General features: G+C 41.1%; 1 protein-coding gene across 3 annotated transcripts in view; it reads right to left on the bottom strand.

Annotated features, from left to right (window-relative positions):
* The window catches only part of arhgap15 (Rho GTPase activating protein 15), a 51,171-nt gene that overhangs the window by 22,590 nt on the left and 8,221 nt on the right, over positions 1-20,360 (bottom strand). For all 3 annotated transcript variants that reach the window (XR_006761933.1, XM_045707403.1, XM_014173506.2), the window contains exons 5-10: positions 19,434-19,523; positions 8,613-8,711; positions 8,146-8,308; positions 6,829-6,960; positions 4,957-5,055; positions 3,179-3,256 (exon numbers count right to left, since the gene is read on the bottom strand). Coding sequence is in view for 2 of the 3 variants with exons in the window: in XM_045707403.1 (XP_045563359.1) it covers positions 3,179-3,256; positions 4,957-5,055; positions 6,829-6,960; positions 8,146-8,308; positions 8,613-8,711; positions 19,434-19,523 (661 nt within the window). In the remaining variant the exon portion in view is untranslated. The remainder of the gene's footprint in view (positions 1-3,178; positions 3,257-4,956; positions 5,056-6,828; positions 6,961-8,145; positions 8,309-8,612; positions 8,712-19,433; positions 19,524-20,360) is intronic.

Here is a 20,360-nt window from a genome sequence, read left to right as displayed (position 1 = left end):
TCCCACAGTTGATTTCTTCAAACCAAGCTGCTTACCTATTGCAGATTCAGTCTTCCCAGCCTGGTGCAGGTCTACAATTTTGTTTCTGGTGTCCTTTGACAGCTCTTTGGTCTTGGCCATAGTGGAGTTTGGAGTGTGACTGTTTGAGGTTGTGGACAGGTGTCTTTTAAACTGATAAGTTCAAACAGGTGCCATTAATACAGGTAACGAGTGGAGGACAGAGGAGCCTCTGGTCTGTGAGAGCCAGAAATCTTGCTTGTTTGTAGGTGACCAAATACTTATTTTCCACCATAATTTGCAAATAAATTCATTAAAAATCCTACAATGTGATTTTCTGGATTTTTTTTTCTCATTTTGTCTGTCATAGTTGACGTGTACCTATGATGAAAATTACAGGCCTCTCTCATCTTTTTAAGTGGGAGAACTTGCACAATTGGTGGCTGATTAAATACTTTTTTGCCCCACTGTACCACCACAGACCGATGCTGGCACTAAAATCGTACTCAATGAGCTGTATACCGCCATAAGCAAACAGGAAAATGCTCATCCAGAGGCAGTGCTCCTAGTAGCCGGTGACTTTAATGCAGGGACACTTAAATCAGTTTTTCTATCAGCATGTTAAATGTGCAACCAGAGGGAAAAAAAACTCTAGACCACCTTTACTCCACACACAGAGACGCGTACAAAGCTCTACCTCACCCTCCATTTGGCAACTCTGACCCTAATTCTAAAATTCTATCCTGATTCCTGCTTACAAGCTAAAATTAAAGCAGGACGCACCAGTGAATCGGTCTATAAAAAAGAGATCAGATGACGCAGATGCTAAACTACAGAACTGTTTTGCTAGCACAGACTGGAACATGTTCCGGGATTCTTCCGATTGGCATTGAGGAGTGCACCACATCAGTCACTGCCTTCATCAATAAGTGCATCAATGACGTCATCCACACAGTGACTGTACGTACATACCCCAACCAGAAGCCATGGATTACAGGCAACATTCGAACTGAGCTAAAGGGTAGACCTGCTGCTTTCATGGAGTGGGACTCTAACCCGGAAGCTTATAAGAAATCCTGCTATGCCCTCCGACAAACCATCAAACAGGCAAAGCGTCAATACAGGACTAAGATCGAATCGTACTACACCGGCTCCGACGTACAGACTACAAAGGGAAGCACAACAGAGAGCTGCCCAAGTAACACTGAAACATGCATGAGAGCATCAGCTGTTCCGGATGACTGTGTGATCACGCTCTCCGCAGCTGATGTGAGTAAGACCTTTAAACAGGTCAACGTTCACAAGGCCGCAGGGCCAGATGGATTACCAGGATGTGTACTCCGAGCATGCACTGACCAACTGGCAAGTGTCTTCACTGACATTTTCAACCTCTTCCTGTCTGAGTCTGTAATACCAATATGTTTCAAGCAGACCACCATAGTCCCTGTGTCCAAGAACACTAAGGTAACCTGCCTAAATGACTACCGACCCATAGCACTCACGTCTGTAGCCATGAAATGCTTTGAAAGGGTGGTCATGGCTCACATCAACACCATTATCCCAGAAACCCTAGACCCACTCCAATTTGCATACCGCCCCAACAGATCCACAGATGATACAATCTCTATTGCACTCCACACTGCCCTTTCACACCTGGACAAAAGGAACAACTATGTGAGAATGCTATTCATTGACTACAACTCAGCGTTCAACACCATAGTGCCCTCAAAGCTCATCACTAAGCTAAGGACCCTAGGACTAAACACCTCCCTATGCAACTAGATCTTGGACTTCCTGACGGGCCGCCCCCAAGTAGTAAGGGTAGGTAACAACACATCCACCACGCTGATCGTCAACACGGGGTCCCCTCAGGGGTGCGTGCTCAGTCCAGTCCCTTCCTGTACTCCCTGTTCACCCGTGACTGCACTGCCAGGCACGACTCCAACACCATCATTAAGTTTGCCAATGACACAACTGTGGTAGGCCTGATCACCAACAACAATGAGACAGCCTATAGGGAGGAGGTCAGAGACCTGACCGTGTGATGCAAGGACAACAACCTCTCCCTCAACGTGATCAAGACAAAGGAGATGATTGTGGACTACAGGAAAAGGAGGACTGAACTCGCCCCCATTCTCACTGGCAGGGCTGTAGTGGAGCAGGTTGAGAGCTTCAAGTTCCTTGGCGTCCACATCACCAACAAACTAACATGTTCCAAGCACACCAAGACAGTCGTGAACAGGGCACAACAAAGCTATTTCCCCTCAGGAGACTAAAAGATTTGGTATGGGTCCTCAGATTCTCAAAAGTTTTTACAGCTGCACCATCGAGAGCATTCTGACGGGTTTTATCACTGCCTGGGATGGCAACTGCTCGGCCTCTGACTGCAAGGCGCTACAGAGGGTAGTGCGTACGTCCCAGTACATCACCGGGTCCAAGCTTCCTGCCATCCAGGACCTCTATACCAGGCGGTGTCAGAGGAAGGCCCTAAAAATTGTCAAAGACTCCAGCCACCCTAGTCATAGACTGTTCTCTCTGCTACCGCACGGCAAGCTGTACTGGAGCGCCAAGTCTAGGTCCAAGAGGCTTCTAAACAGCTTCTACCCCAAACCATAAGACTCCTGAACATCTGAACATCTAATCAAATGGCTACCCAGACTATTTGCAATGACCCCCTCCCCCCCTTTTACGCTGCTGCTACTCTCTCTGTTATTATCTATGCATAGTCACTTTAATAACTATAACTATATGTACATATTACCTCAATTACCTCAACACTGGTGCCCCCGCACATTGACTGTCTCGGTATCCCCTGTATATAGCCCCGTTATTGTTATTTACAGCTGGTCTTTTATTATTTGCTTTTCTTACTCTTACTTTCTTTGGGTATTTTCTTAAAACTGCATTGTTGGTTAATGGCTTGTAAGTAAGCATTTCACTGTCAATTCTACACCTGTTGTATTCGGCGCATGTAACAAATACAATTTGATTTGATTTCAACAGAACACACTGTCTTAGTTGTTTTCATTGTATCACAAAGAAACCCCCCTAATTGAACCCTATTTGAATCCTGTTGTGTTCATTATATGATATCCAGTAGAAACTGAACTGTATGAAGTCAAGTACTGTTACAAACACTATAACATAGTCAATCACAAGTGAATTAAACGACAGAACATACCTTGGTCAACCAAGAATCGTAACTTCTGGATGGTGGCTAGATTACCACTCACTCTGTAGATGCCATCAGCCTCTAAACCTGGTGGATACAAGTTAGACATTAAATACAAGCAGATTTGACAAAACTACGTTTTGATTTGGACTTATATGACCATAAATGACACATTTAGATACAATTCCTGGGTTTTACAATAGACAATGTGTACATTCATTGCAGTGGAATGGATAGTTGACATCTTGCCTAGATAGGGGCTTGGACTTGGACAACATACGGCTCTATTTCACTGTGACATTTTGAGCATTACTTTGATTATAGAGTCTGACTGCCATTTTCTTTTGCATCCAAGTACAGAAGACCAGCCTGCCAAACCAGCTCAACAGCATTTGATAGATTGTCATGCTTTCATTGTCCATACTCTAAAAACAAGCCATTTAAAAAATATATAAATTAAAAAGTGACCAGCATTTAAATACACAAGGCTGGAGGCTTAAAAGTTGAAACACAGGCTAGGCTACAGATTGTAATGCTAAATATTTGAGTCTCACTGTTGTCAGTGCAAACTAACACTGCCGCTGCATAGAGGTAGCTGGGGCGACACTTTCCTCTGGCCCTTTCTATCAATTGCTCTAATGAATGTCCGTCCACATTCCCGAGCATTTGACAGTGGCACGCTATGTACTGTACTATACCGCTGTCACTGGTGGGGTAACTTAAGGATATGGTTGTCTTGAAAAGTAAAGAAGACGTACGTTTCATTCTTTGCAAGGCGTTCTTGTATAACGTCCTGGCTATTTTCTGCAGCTCAAGTGTTAAGATGTCCAGAGGAATTTCACCCCAGTGTTTGGCCCTTTGTTTACATAGAAAGCAGTCAGAAGTTGTTTGTTTGTTCTTTCCCTGCTGTGTCCAGAGCCCAGCCAATGGCCTCCCAAATGTTGTTTGTGTGTTGTGTGTGTGTGTGTGTGTGTGTGTGTGTGTGTGTGTGTGTGTGTGTGTGTGTGTGTGTGTGTGTGTGTGTGTGTGTGTGTGTGTGTGTGTGCGAGTGAGTGAGTGAGTGCGTGTCTAAAGGTTTATTTTCTAACACACTAAAGTCCATCGTGTATCAAGAAATGCAACAGACCTTTAGATCATAATCATTACAGTTAAAAGACGTTCTTAATCATTATTATTTTCTCAGCGTGTTTATCGGGCCACAGCAATTTTACCCCCAGATAACTAATAGTCCTGAACAAATGTTCAGCCAAAACCACAAACGGAACCCATTACACAAACACATAATTCAGTCTCAATTTCAGCGCGTTATAAACAGTCTGAAGTGGACTCGGAATTGGACGCGGACCAGGAGTGAGTGATTTGGGATGCCGAGGAGCATTTTCCTCAGGGTTCAGCGCCTTTGCCTGGCCAGCTATGTGACGGAGCCTGGGAAACTACTGATCACACACATTGTGTGAGAACACTACGAGTCAATGACCGGGATACACGTCTTATAAAACAGGCACTCTCAACTATAGGTCTTTTCATATTCACTCTCAAATGTCAAAACAGAGGGGGAAGTGTAAACAGTGGTGAAATGCTGAAGCAGCTACTGTAACTGTGTGAGATGAAGCATCACTGAGGTGGACAGGCTGACTCGACAGGGTCAGGGTGTGGAGAAGGGTCAAACTCCCAAATAGAGGAGGACAATACAGTACATACTTCCCACACACATCTTATCCATTGTTGATTTATTTCCCATAAACAAAGTATTAATTAAATATAAAAAAAATTGTAATAGTGCATACCTCTTTTTTCGACGGCCTCCACACACTGCCTGACAAACTTTGGCACAGTGGTCCCTTCCCGCTCGCAAAGTGCCAACAAGTGACATCCAAACACTCGATCTGTGAGGAAAAAAAGACATGATTTGTTCAGTAAAAAATCTATTTCCCAGAACTACTGAACTAGAGACAGTGTAAAAATATAGATATTAGCAGTAATCATCAGATATTGCATTTAATTGCATCAAAAGTCCTCAAACGTGGAATGTGTTGAAATGTCTGTTTTCAGATCTCAGGAATTTTGGTGGAACGGTAAAAGGTCTGTTTAATAAGTCATTCCATTCACGCTTGAAAAATCTCATTAATACTGTCCATTGATCATCATCATCATTATGTGGAGGGATAGGTAATTATTTCATAGCATGAGTAGTAACACTCATCGCTCTTGACTCCTACTGCCCTGCTTTCCTCTGATGGCTGTTTCCAGAACAGTGCTACTAACAGTAGGCTACATGGATTCCACGGCCACATTGGTAAAGGATAAACAATCTAATGTTTAATCACACACTTAGCATTTTATCGCTAACATTTTTTCCCATGAACCCTGAGAATCCCAGGCCGCTTTGCTCCAATCAGAGGAAGAGGGGAGACACATTTTCTTGCCTTATATGAACATTCCCATTGCTTCATTACTCTACTTTTGTCCATTTAAATGTACTGAGGCGTCCCTCATTTAACCTGTCCTTACTGGCAATAAACTCAGGTTCTGTGGTCACTAACTCTGGTCAGTTAATCTCCAGTAGACGCCCTATAGGGCTAGCAAAAGCTAGGGTTAGCAAAGCATACCTCATCAATCATAGACAGGAATTCAAACTGACTGTGCCCAGAGGTACACTTTCTCACTCATCAACTGGCTTATGTTACATTATCGGGACTCTTGAACAGTGCTGTCTCTCTAGCACTGTGCAACATCAAAGATCGCCCTCTCTTGTTTATACACTGGAGGGGAGTGTGCACCAAATACATAAATGACTGCAAGCACGGCACCTTTGCATACAAAATGCACTTCCCAGCGCTCGGCAGATAAGCAAGAGAAAAGACGAGGGAGAGGGGAAGGGGGGCAGAGAAATGGAGCAAAATTACCCCTCCTAAAGGAATTCAAATAACCCTCGCGTTGCATGGATTTAATTTGCATTCTGAAGTACGATAGGAAAGGGGGGGGGACCTGATTTGAGGAAGCACACTCTCTGAAGTGGCTTGCCCACCAGCCCTGCCAAATAGGACAGTCTGGAGGCCACCTGCCCCACTCCTTAATCCAGAAGTATTTCATTTATTCCGTCAATAACGTCCTCTCCCTTTGATCTAGCGTTTGTCCCGTGGACACAACATTAAAGGGTCTCCTTGAAGCTGGGGGAAATTCCAAATACCGTTACCTTCTTCTAAGGATTGCAAATGTGCTTAAATATGCCCTTTAATGGTGTATTTTCCTTCAACCGTGAGCTCAATAAATTAGTTCCCCCTTAGAGGAATGGATTCTGTGGTTGCCGGTTGGATTGGCATGGTTTGTTCAAGTAAAGTGCATTCAGTTTAATTTTATCAATCACTGTTGTTCTGTGACTCCTAATAAATGTGGAAAGACCTTTTTAAATCAGTATAATAACTCATTATCATCACTAGTTATTCTATATTTACAATCAATTATAAAATAAATTGTGACATCTGGGAATATACAGACACAGTTAACTCTCTTTTTTCTTCTTTGAAGGGCTGTCCTAATAGAAAAAGATGACAAAATGTACAACACATTTTGAAAGATTTGTGTTCTTCACAACATGTGAGGCGTGGTGGAAAATAATACACTTATACTGGTACATTTAAAACAGAATACTGTGTTACCTTTGATGATGCCTTTCTCCTGTAGAGTCTTCATAGAAGGCCGTCTTGAGATGAACTTTTTGAGTCTGTTCTTCACCCCATTCTTATCAGCACTGTCCGACATGCTGTAGGTGAGCTTGGAAGACTTGAAAACTTGTCAGGAACACACAGACACACGGTTAAATGGCAACAAGTGAAAGGGAAAGCTAGGGTGTTTAAATGTGTCTTTAGAAAGGCTCAGTAGGCCTATATGCCTTTACAATGTTCAACCAGTAAAGTGGAGGTGGATAGTATGGTTCCCCTCATCTCTCTACCTGACCCTCGCTAATTCCCCCTCTCTCTCTCTCTCTCTCTCGTTAAAGTCCCACTGTTATTTATTAATTAGGCATCCTTCCAGGGGTCTCTCCCATGGCTGTCTTTTTCTATTATTCATTCCAATTGAACTTCTCCATGTCTAGAGGAATTCCCTGCAGTTTTTTAAAGTCCGGGTCCTGCTTGTCATTCTAAAAAAAAACGAACACTGCTCCTCCCAAATGAATCAAATGACCTATTTTGTCTACGGACTAGCTTTGCCATACAAGAAACAAGTTGAATATATTTATTATATTACAGTTGGGTAAGACAGAGTTGCAAAGCAAGTAATATTGTTGTCAGGTGATTGTATATAATTTCCTGAAAACATACAGTAGGACCTACAGTGGAAAAAAAGCTATCCATGTTGCTCTCCAGTTTGTGTAAAGTACTGTCTTTTTCATGGGCATAAATTCACATGAACATAGCCAGAATCATACCCATAATGAAAGGTTCAAGTAGCTGAATAGAAGAGACTGGATCTTGGCCTCTATGTCCCTGGCCCCTAATTAGAGATTTTAATATGCTCATCCAACATCAATATATTCGTCTCGCAGCGCTTAAGGTGATGAGATTGATTTGAACCAATGACAGGGATTAACATAATTGCTACTTGACATACGATGACATAATGTTAATTAGCATGTTCTTGTGTCATGTTCCTACAAGAGCCATAATTGAAATCAACAGTCCCACACACATTTTGGGCATATAAAAAGAAAACACAAAAAGTGCCACTAAAAATCAGGAAAGCTGTCAGACCTTATCACGTTGGTGGGTAAGGGAAATGAGCACACATACATTATGCAAATGTTGAGCAACCGTTTCCCTGGAAAAGTTATGTTTTGAGCAATTAAATCCCTACAGTAGCACAGATAAGAGACAACTTTTAATCAGCATACCTCAGAGTTCCAGATTGTACTAACACGTCACGAAGTGTTTTGATTAGCAACTGTAGTAGAACTATAGATGTTGGAGACAACTTACTGAGTGAGCGTCTGTGTTCAGGTTCCTTTGTGCAGGAGGAATCAGGTGCAGGTTTTGGCAGTGACAGTGTCTTGCTAGGCAACCCATGTCTGGGTAGGTACTCTGTGCTGTTTGCTCTCTGTATGCCAGGCTTGCCAGAGGCCTGTCCTCCAGCTCCTTTAGACTACATCAGAAAGGAGGTTACAACCTTTTAGAGTCCAAGGTAACTGGTTGCATACAGTAACTCATTATTATCTGTCATTATTCAGTGAAGAGATTATCTGCACTACGTGGAACATACAATTATATGTTTGACCTGATACATAGTCAATGATTTATGGAATTGTCTTACTTTCATTTCGAGAAGCATGTTATGACTAAGCAATATTCGGAATGATTTAGTCATAATTTCAATATCCAAAATCATAAACACTTCAGAAATGTTGAACTTCAGATACACCGTCTGAAAGAAACAGGAAACTGCTTACCAAGTTGTCAGCTGTGCTTTTAATAGCATCATGCCATTTACATATTGTGGGGTAATTGTCAGCCTGGAGAAGGAACTCACTGCCAGAGCTGGTTGTTATCTGGAACAGAGAATGTTCAAATTGACCTCAATAAAGGTACAACAACAAACAGGCCTTTACCTAATGCATTCCCGTGAAGCGGGGCATAATACATATCGAATAGCAAAGGTTGGAATTCATAATACCCTAAACTAACAATCAATATTTACATTTTCATATCATTTTAATGACACCTACTGATCCACATGAGTTTGTAAGACTATGCTCACTCCAGCATCAGCAGAATTTGCACTTGATACTCATTCCCTTGGTCTGTTGAGTCTTTTCAGCTATGTGCCTGTTAATGTGTGCTCTCTGTGTTTGACAAGAAGCTCACGTTGTGCAGTGTGTGTGTGTGTGTGTGTGTGTGTGTGTGTGTGTGTGTGTGTGTGTGTGTGTGTGTGTGTGTGTGTGTGTGTGTGTGTGTGCGCCAAAAGAAGAGACAAATGCAGACTGTATTCTCAGAGGGGAAAACATAATTAGTGTGATACTTGTCATCTTAATATCAGGCCTGTTCTGCATCTCTGCAACAGTGTAGTAACAGCATTTGGCGCCGTCAAACAGAATAACTGTACTGTTAGTAAAAGTCTTTGAGAAACCCTGACATCAAGGTCAGCATTGTCAAGTGTGGTTGATATTACAGCTGATTAAATTTTGCTCATGTTTTGTAACAAAAATTGTAAAAATAACATAAAAGGAGACAAAATGGTATTTCATACCATACATAATGAAGAAACGTATTTTCGCATGTTATTAACTTCCTAAATTAGTTAAAATGTTGACAATTGTTCATCATTCATCTATGTGTTAATTCCTTAGAGGAAGTGTTTTTACCGTATGGAGTTTGGGATGTGAGTAACCTTTCCCCCTTCGTATATTAATATCTCTTTAATCCAGCATGAAAAGCCAGACCAGACTGTAATTATTTTTGTCACACGAAACCTTTTAACAAATTCTGAGGAGGAAATTTCATATTTTATCAACAACTATGCTTGCAAAGTCACTTGTAGCCTTGGGGAGTAGCATCTCACATCTTGCTGTCCCAATATTCCACTCATGCAATCATGGTTACCCTACATGGACCTTCAAAGTTTGGGACTATTGTGGAGCTGACTTTTGTGACTTCCTTACAAAGCGTCAGGAGCAGTTAAGCAGCATGCTTTTGTGATGCCAGATAAAAACAGAGAATGGTTAGGGGCACAATCCTTGTCAGAGTGAGTTTGCCATCCCTCCTTTCTTGGGTTACAAGCATCTGAACAAGCATGTTTGCTCTGGAACATTGTTTTTCCTGGAGGCTTCCCCAGGACGTGTCAGTAATAGGCTCTGCAATCACGCTGCAATGTGGGGGACAGGTTACGAGGAGGCTCACTGGTGAATCTGAAAGTGCTCTCAAAACAATCACAAACACACAAACCTTGGGCTCCGAGGATCTATTTTCTGTTCTCTAACATAAAGTATGTGTAGTCAGATACACAAAACATAAAAAATGCATACAGGAACCTGTGTAAAAAAAAATTCAACCATTACCATGTACAGTACTGTATATCCTATAAATAACAACACAGATCGGTTGTGTTGGTATCACCTCTTCTCTCCATGATTAACTGGAACATAATGGACTTGGATAGGTTGTTTTATAACCCAAGTTAGATGTATTTGCATGAATTTTGCATTAGTTACAGTCTGTTCCTCTTATAAATGTTAGATGGTGGACACACTGAACTCCCTCTCTATTCCCACAGGGGACTGATCTAGCTACCTTCAACTGGGATGACTGTATGCATTGATGTTTCATTTTGCCATTCACAGCCCTTCATAATTGTATAATTTGGCAGAAATGATTTACGCCAGTATGTCAGAGCTCTAGAATCATAGTACGAGTTGATTTGAAGTATGAGTAAAGCAACCTTTCACGTACATTATTAATATCAATGGGAGATTTGCAAAGATTTATAAGTTATGTGCCTGGATGTCAACTTCAAATCATAAGCCTAAAATCCTAGGCCTTGAAAGAGGAAACCAATATTAGTGACTGTTTATTAACTGGTCCCTGCAACTTGGAATCTCTGTTGAAATCCAATGTGTCCATATCATGGTGAAGCTAGCCTACAATCCTCTTCATATTGGGGTTTAAGACTCAGGATTTATCATGTAGTCCATGGGATCCTCATACAGAAAAGCATCCTGAACATTACGTCCTTTCTCTTCTCCTGTCATCTTGGAAACAGAACCCTATTGAAATGTCTGGCTTACACCAAAGTATATCTGACTTCCTGATAAGGCAGACTCTTCCCTCTGAAGTTTAATCAAAAATTGAGAGCAAACTGCTTAAAAAATATATATTTTTTTAGGAGCATCTTAAAGATGCATTTAAGATTATCTGAAGCAGCGCAGAGAAATGACAGCGGACGCTTGGTGTCTATTCATTCAGTTAATCAAAAATGGAGATAAGCTCCTTCAACTAAATATGGCCCTACCCAGTCTCCATGTTCACATGTCAACTGTCCTAATCTGAGCCAGCACAAAGGTACAGTGTGTAGGGCACCGCCTCTCAGGCTCATATTGAGCTGTAGGTTCGTTGGGATGACGCAAACTCCTTAATATGCCATGATATTAATCCTGACGTGCACAGGCCTCTTGAACTAAGAGTTGGTGATTTTAATTAGCATGGTCATTTTATTCTCAGGCAAATGTTTGCTGGAGATGCTAATGTATGTGAAAGCAGATAGATCCCCCAAAGGCCCTTCATATCAACATGCTAGCTATAGTCCAAATGGAACACTACAGACAATGTAGGAGGTGCAAGCTAATGCAACACTCACATCCAGGTCTCCACAGTCAAACAAAACAATAGGCAAACATATGAATTAATAAAGAAGGACAATGGGAAATCAAAATGTAATTAAATAGTTTATACCACTGATTAACATTGTTCTTTATAACCAACAGACCAATAGTTGGTAATTCATAGACTGTTATGAAATGTGAGGTATTATAGTAGATAATCAGCTTTGACAATGCAATGGAAATGCATTGTAAAATGACTGCATATAAAGGGTATGACTTGACTTCTATTCAGGGAATATATTCAGCTCATTGCCACTATATAAAAACAAAAGTCAAAAGTTTTATGTTTATTTTTAAGAAGTGAAATTCAGTTATAGTAACCAGTGCAAAGTAGTGTTTTGCTTTTAGAAATGAAAAAGAATATGAAATAAATCAATTTTTTTCATCACATTTCTTAATAAAGAGGGTGTTGAATTTCTGGGCTTTATTTTGACTGGATCCATTAATATTTAAATATGCACAGCGGAGCAGAGAGGAGAGTGCCATTTGTGCCTTTACATTTGCATGTGGCTCTTAAATTAAACATTAATTGTGGTTCTTCATAAAGGAACAATGCAATGTTGAAGCATTCTACTTTGCCAAGTTAATTATTTCCAATTTGCAACAAAATATCTGTAGATGTGTCAAAACTGCGATGATAATCACAGAAAGAAAAGTTCTTAGAATAACAGTGGAAACAGTGTGAAATTAAAGAGTATCTAAGTGTTGGATGCTTTTTATTTAGGTCTGACCTGAGCAGAATGTTAATCCTGCAATGTACTGCTGAGTTATCTTAGGCCAAGGCAACAGTTGTCATAAGAATGTTCTATCATTTGCAGAAAATGTAATAAATCTCCACAATTTATAACCCACAAATTGCTCACTGCTCTTCTCTTTGCTCCATGACCTGAACTCATCCCAGATGCTCAATCTTGGTGGCTCACATTTCTCCACATAAGAAAGGTATAACATTTAATACTGTGTGATGCATGTCTGGCTAGAATTAAGTCATGTGGTTTAACTGAAGTTCATTTCTAAGTTGTAATCTCCAAGGCAATCTGCTGTTGGGGGTTTAAATCCTTCCACCGTACTGGCGATTAACATACTATATACTTTCACTGTTTCTCTGAAGAACCAAATTAATGCCCACTTCAATGTAAGCAGCTTTGAGGAAGAAGGGCCACACCACAAATACCTTTTCTACGCTCTGGGACTACCAGAGAGAGACTGTCATTTTAACGGATTAAGTCCTCATCTCAAGTCTCCGGAGACCCACTTCAGAGGGAGCATTACGAAGGTAACTTACAACTACGCAATCAACGTAACGCAATGATGATGCAATTTAATAAACTATTATGTTTTCCACTTGTTTCCCTTCTTTGAATAAGAACACTGTGTTCCAGTGACAGAATGGATAAAAGCCTTTTTAAAACAAAGGGTGGGGGGGGGGGTTGCGTGCGAGAAAGGACCAGCTGAGAGAATGACATGGGGAACCTGACTACGTCTTGTAGGGGTCAGGCCTTAGATGACGGCTAGTGTTTCACAAGGTGACATTCTGTGTTAATCTGGGACTATTGCCAGCTGCCTTGCGACTCCGTTGTCATAAAGTATCTGTGTTTAAGGGTTACAGGGAAGAATCTTTCAAACGCTGTCATTGTTTTTTTGTTTTTTTTACATGGTTTGTGGAGAAAGAGACAAGATATAAAAATCACAGTGCCACTTTACTTCACAGCTTAGAATAAATGTGTAATAACTTAGTAACAAAGTGGTGCTGTAACTACCCTTATTCCGAGCTGGGATTAATGTGCTATCCATATGTATAAAAATACAACGTATGATGGTACTCTTACCAGACCACAGAGTGACAAACGGACAGGCGTTCCTCTCATAACAAACAAAACACATTACCATTATGTGAATAGATTGATATACAATAATCTTACGACCCCATTTGAAGCCCTAAGATTTTGCCATCCTCCTGGGCCAATTAGCCATAACACTTATCACAAAGTCACTCCGAAGCATATCAATCCGTGCGCATGGCCGTGAGGTACAGTGTGAAACGCCAGTTGTGATAACACTGTTAAAGAGCTCTAGACTCCCGCAGCTCTGACACCACGGAGACATGCATCGCTACAATATGGTGCATGTCTTAGTGGTGCGGTCTCTACCCTCCAGCCAGAAGGACAAGAAATGACAAGACAACAAGAGGGAGGTGGATGAAGGAATAGCAGGGGAGAATGAAATGCAAGGATATGCTCATTATATAAAATGTGATTGCTCAAAATCAAACAAAATGTGGTATTATTCATTCATTGATCTGGATATTGCTATTATGGTCCAACTAACCTTTCCATTAACATTCTAGTATAGGCTGTATTTTAAATAAACTAAGCTACTTGTTGTTGGCCGATGCCTACTGTCATCAACACTATGGAAGTTAGGAGTTTCTTTTTGGGTGTAGCCCTTTCCTGCAGTCAAATGACCAAATCACCATCTAGTGGGTTCATGGGTGGAATGTTATTAATATTTTTCATCATTTCATAACTAATAAACATGAAAACCAAAAAATACGCAGAAAATACGGTGTTTCTATGTGAAACGGTTTTGTTATATTTCAGTCTTCTGTGATGTACATAAAGTTTAATATTTGGATAAACTCCAAATTAAATACATTCAACTCTATATCTGACATGGTACAGGTGTCTTCTTTTTTCCCCCATAACTATCTCTGTGAGGTATATACTTTTGTTTCAAAGTAGATTTGTTTAAGACTACCAAGAAACACTCTGTGTGACCCTGATTTAGCCCACAGCAGTAAAAGGTTAACCGCAGGTCAATCTCCTAGACCTCACCAAAGTAGTGTTGGCTAGTACAAGCACAGTCTGTGTCTGTGAGAGGCTACCTCTATTTGTGTGTGATGTGATGTGGGATCCATTTTGGGAGCGAGCCACTCCTATTCACAATCGTAATCACGGCTGGTCATCAAGAAGCAATCAGGCACCGTGAGCTTTAAGACAGATGGCATTAAAGTAGTCAGGTCAGCAGCTTTGGACGATTACATCCTGGGATCAGGGGACCAGTAGGCACTGGATAAATCCTACTCCTACTGTACAAACTATAACCTGCTCTGACTATCTACTGTACTGATCTTTCAGTTGCTTTCAATAGTAAATACATTCATTTACATCGATCTGGTCCAGCTTTTTTTATTTACTCCACTCAAGATACAGCTCCTACACTTCAGGGCCTGACTGATGCATAATGATGTGGAGGTGTTTAGTATTTCTGTGTTGGTGTAACAAGGGCCAAGCCAGTTGTAAAAGTCAATGCCTTTCAACTGACTGAACTTTAGAAAGGTTGAGGCTCATACAGAAATCCGAAGATCAAAAACTGTGCTAACCTCAATGAACTTCTTCCGAAAAAATTAGGATGACATCCTGCCAGTTTAATTCACCTTTAACACTCAGAAGGACGCTTCCTGAAGTGATTACGGGTCTTTCGCAAGAATATTAAACTTTCCTGTTGATTAGTCAAGACAAAGCAATGTTTTTAGAGTGGTGGCAGGTTAAAGCTCCTCCACTAAAATGGACTCATTATTTTCTAGCCCTGGGCTCTATTTCATCATCTTAGTTGTTTCTGTCTTCTCTCCATGGTTGTTGTTGAAGTCTGTTTTTCCACATCGTGACTATGAGAACGATGTTTGTCAGAGCAGAGAGGGTACAGGGGGCTCACAGCGAGAGTCGCCCAAAACTCCAAAGAATCAATTAGTGATGAGAGAAGGATGCTGGTGTTGACGTCTCTGTAGCAGCGGCCAGTGGTTAAAACCAGACGCCTTTGACACTACACTACTTTTTGTCTCTCTTTCTTCTGGTGGAGTTGATGCAATTTGGACTTTTCTGCTCCTTTTGTTATTTGCTTTTAACTCACTCAAGCCAGACTCAAACACTTAAATATGCAGAAAGGCATGAAAAATGCATGACCACTTATTCAAAGTTGTGCTCCTTTTCATTTGTTGAGCTATGTCAGAGATATTTCTAGTTTTATTAGCCTCGTGGGATAGTTTTTGAGCCGTTAGTCCTTTTCAAACAGACTATCTGCTTTCATCAATGCTGATAATAGTTTTTTTTTTAAACTAATAATGTTGAAATTCTTATGAATTGCTTTTGGTTATAAAGACAGTGTGCCAGGTATTTCCATTCAGTCTTCTGAAACAGACATTTTGACATATTATTTTTAGTATATTATTTGGGGGGTGCTTATATTTGTCCTGTTAAACACAAGTTTGTAATGGAAATGTGTTTTTTGCATATCCCAACCCTCTGAAACCCCCAAAGGGAGTAGGGTCACAGTCACCATTGAACAGCACCGCTGAGGCAATTAGGGTTAAGTGCCTTGCTCAGCTACAGATTTTTTTATATACATTTATTATCTTGTCAGCTCCGGTCCTCGAACCAGCAACCTTTCAGTTACTGGCCCAACACTCTAACCTCAAGGCTACCTGCCACCCCTGGTATGACAGCTCAATATAGGTAGACTGCAGTTTGGAATACAGAGTTCTGCTCATTGTGTCTGACTTTGATCGGACAATGTTAGCCTTATATAGCCTTATATATGGTCTGGTTTATGGTTCCCCAAGCTAAAGTATGTCCTCTCCTCATGTCCCTTTTCTGCATCATGTCCCCTCCTACCTCTATGCTTCTTTAAATGTTTTTTTTTATCGCAGTACAAATAGTGAAGTTTAAACAATCTCTGTTCTTCAGTGAACCTTTTTGTATGTTTATACAATCTTATGTATCATAAGGCAGCTGTGTGACGAACAATGACATATCTCATATCTCATATTGCAGTCAAAAATGTGTATTTCCTGTCAATCCTCATGCGATGTTTAACCTGAGACTGATACAGACGCAGAAGTGACTTACTCTCAGCCTCAAAACAACCACATCACAATTGACCACAGTTTTCTCTGGTTTCTAACTATGTTTGTGTATGCATTCTTTCCGTGAGCATGGCACAAGATATGGGGGTCCCTCAGGTGTCAAAGGAATCCAAATACAAAGACCAGAGCTCCCTCCTTGTTTCTGCAAGGTTACGTTTCACTTTGTCAACCCTGGCTGTGTAACTGATAGCCTGATAAAAAATGTAGCAGACATGAACCTTGCATTTTTTTAAGAATTTCATATGTAGAGACCAAGTGAAGGTTAATCACAGTGTCTCGCTAAGCTGAAGTGTGGAGTAACCTTGAAAGAAAACAAAGTCCCTCCTTCCTTAAGCTCCTGGTAGGGCAATACTGAATCATGAAGAACAATGTCAATCTATTCATAAACACAAATTATGATATTGGTGAGTGAAGAGATAACGGGAAGGGTGAGTAACAGACTTGTGTCAAGTCTAAAAAGAAGCCTGCAGCTGAATAAATACTGTGGGTGACAATGGCCTCAGTTAACACCCTCCTCCCATTCCCATCCTCTTTCCCCTGCTTGTGGAATATGGAAGACCTTTGTGTCACCAACCTTGTCACTCCTCCACAACGACAAAAAGAAAGAAAAAAAGTGAATAAATAAACTGTGTAGATGAATAACATGAACACCTATTTCTGAACCATTTCCATCAACAACATTTTCTAACACTTTTACTATTCCTTCAGCTGCCCTCGAGCCAAACCAGAGCTCTCTTCTAACCATGTTAATCCCCTTGCAGGACCCCCATAAAGTGATTGAACCACTTCCTCAGTCGATCACACATTCACTAAACTTTCAACTACATAGATAAGAAAAACATACTTTTTTTTCAGGCGGGCATTGCCTTAATGAGTCAGTTTCAGCTCTCCTCTATCATTTTACCCATGACTTCCTCTAGAAAGAGCAGGTTGGCTGCTTCCTGCCTGCCAAGCAGCCATGTCGCTGATCTGAAAAGCTACTGTGGGGAAAAACAGCTGGTGAGCACTGAGGTCTTAGAAAGTCAACGCTGACTGACTGAGAGGCACATTTCTCAGGGTCATGACCCATGATCTTTGGCTGGGTAGCCTGTTAATGACAACACTGTCCAGGGAGGACGCTTCCTTACTGGAATGTTCACAGAGAATGATAGTGATAGAGAGCTGAGTGGAAAATAAGGTTTGATTGCAGAATTTATTGAACTGAGGCTCCTTGTCATATTTGGACATTGGATTTGAAGCGCATTCAATCGATATATCTTGTGCATTTGAAATGTTGGATTTGGAAGAAATACGCTGAAATACACTGAGTGTACAAAACATTAGGAACACCTGATATTTTCATGACATAGACCGCTCAGGGGAATCCAGGTGAAAGCTATGATCCCTTACTGATGTCACCTGTTAAATCCACTTCAATCAGTGTAGATGGAGGGGAGGAGACAGGATAAAGAAGGATTTTTAAACCTTGAGACAATTGAGACATGGTCATTGTGTATGTGTGCCATTCAGAGGGGGAATGGGCAAGACAAAATATTTAAGTGCCTTTAAATGGAGCATGGTAGTAGGTGCCAAGCACATCGGTTTGTGTCAAGAACTGTAATGCTGCTGGGTTTTTCACACTCAACAGTATCCCGTGTGTATCAAGAATGGTCCACCACCCAAAGGACATCTAGCCAACTTGACACAACTGTGGGAAGCATGGGATTCAACATGGGCCAGCATCCCTGTCGAACACTTTGGACACCTTGTAGAGAGTCCATGGCCCAACGAATTGAGGCTGTTCTGAGGGCAAAAAGATGTGCAACTTAATATTAGGAAGGTGTTCCTAATGTTTTGTACATTCAGTGTATATACTGATGCCATCAATGAAGGTTTAAAGTTGAGAGTCACATTTATGTCTGCAACCACTGGGTACTTTGCAGGAAATTTTAATTACTCCATATCAAATCTAGTGAATGGCCTTTTGAGATCACCATTTGCAATAGTGCCAAACTCATCAAGTCAGTAAACCGGCCCTTAGTTTACATGGTTCAATAGAGCAATTATGTTGTCATCGTCCTTGAATTATCTTAGAAATTGGGATCTATCTGGAAGTCAGAGATATGGGGAGCGGAGATACTGTATAAGCGGGCGAACAAAACAAAAATGTCTATTATATTTTTGTAATCGTATCTACCCATCTGACAGGCATATCTTTGTGAGGTATTTCTTCGATTATTGTATAAATCAGTCTCTGGAATGGTGCGAAATTAAAAGTAACTTTCCGTACTAATTTTATCTGTAATCCTAGTGTTGATTGACAATGTTGTCAGAACTCAGAATAGCTTTGCGTCGGCATTACACACACTTTTCTGTCCACAGCACTTGGATTATTTAAGATTATGGTGTAATTCCCATTTTAATCTTCACTGCATTAAGATTTTGAGGCTGAAATACTGTGCGGAAGAGTAGCGACCGGCAGCGATGAAGTGTCTTAAGCGTCTGATGAGATCGTGAAATCTGCTCTCATCCTCTTCCTTTTCTCCCGCTTATCACAGCATTTTTTTTCTCATGAAAACTTGTGCTGCCACCGCCAATGAATTGATCATCAGTTTGCTTTGCTGGCTTAAGCTTTTACCAAAGAGTATCTTGAAAAGGCAATAAGAAGATAGTACTGTGAAGTTCAAAGGTCTAATTCCCTAAACTAAAGGCCATTGGGTCTGAGGAGACAAGATGTTGGCTTAACATCACCTTCAAGTGCAATCTGACTCAATTGAAATATCTTCTCTGAACAGGTGGTTGAAGCAACGAAAAATAATTTATGAAAATTGATCAAATATTTTAAGTTGAGTCTATTATATACTGAAATTATCAAGGAAAGAGTGCATCCGAGAACATCCCATCATCAACAACTAAAACAGACAATTTGCAGGCTGCTTAGTCTTGTTGTGAACTTACTTGATCCTTGTCTTTACGCAGAAACAAAATGGCCGTACCTGAACCACGTTCTTCCGGCTGGACCTCTCTGTTGTCCATTCAACCACGGCCCCACAGAGATCCACCCCATCAGGGCTGCATCCAGGTTTCTACAGACATATAAGAGGCAGAGTGGAGAGGTGTTTAGTGAATAAAGGTTACTATACTGAACAAAAATATAAACACAACATGTGAAGTGTTGGTCCCATGTTTCATGAGCTGAAATAAAAGATCCCACCAAAATCTTATTTCTCTCAAATTTTGTGATCAAATTTCTTTAGTTAGTGAGCATTTCTCCTTTGCCAAGATAATCCAACCACCTGATCATTACACAGGTGCACTTTGTGCTGGGGACAATAAAATGGCACTCTAAAATGTGCAGTTTTGTCACACAACACAATGCCACAGATGTCTCAAGTTTTGAGGGAGCTTGCAAATGGCATGCTGACTGCAGGAATGTCCTCCAGAGCTCTTTCCAGAGAATTGAATGCTCATTTCTCTGCCATAAGCCAAAAGTCGTTTTAGAGAATTGAGCAGTACGTCCAACCGGCCTCACAACTGCAAACTAAGTGTAACCACGCCAGCCCAGGACCTCCACATCTGGCTTCTTCACCTGCGGGATCATCTGAGACCAGCTACCCGGACATCTGATGAAACTGTGGGTTTGGAAAACTGAACAATTTCTGCACAAACTGTCAGAAACCGCCTCAGGGAAGCTCAGCTGCTGCGTGCTCATCGTCCTCACCAGGGTCTTGACCTGAATGCTGTTCGGCGTTGTAACCAACTTCAGTGGCCAAAGACTCACCTTCGATGGCCACTGGCATGCTGGAGAAGTGTGCTCTTCAGAGGAATCACGTTTTCAACTGGCAGATGGCGTGTATGGCGTCGTGTGGGCGAGCGGTTTGCTGATGTCAACGTTGTGAACAGAGTGCCCCATGGTGGCAGTG

This window comes from Salmo salar, chromosome ssa25, assembly GCF_905237065.1.
Source record: "Salmo salar chromosome ssa25, Ssal_v3.1, whole genome shotgun sequence".
NCBI classification, from domain to species: domain Eukaryota; kingdom Metazoa; phylum Chordata; class Actinopteri; order Salmoniformes; family Salmonidae; genus Salmo; species Salmo salar.
This window is presented reverse-complemented; position numbering and strand designations above follow the sequence as displayed.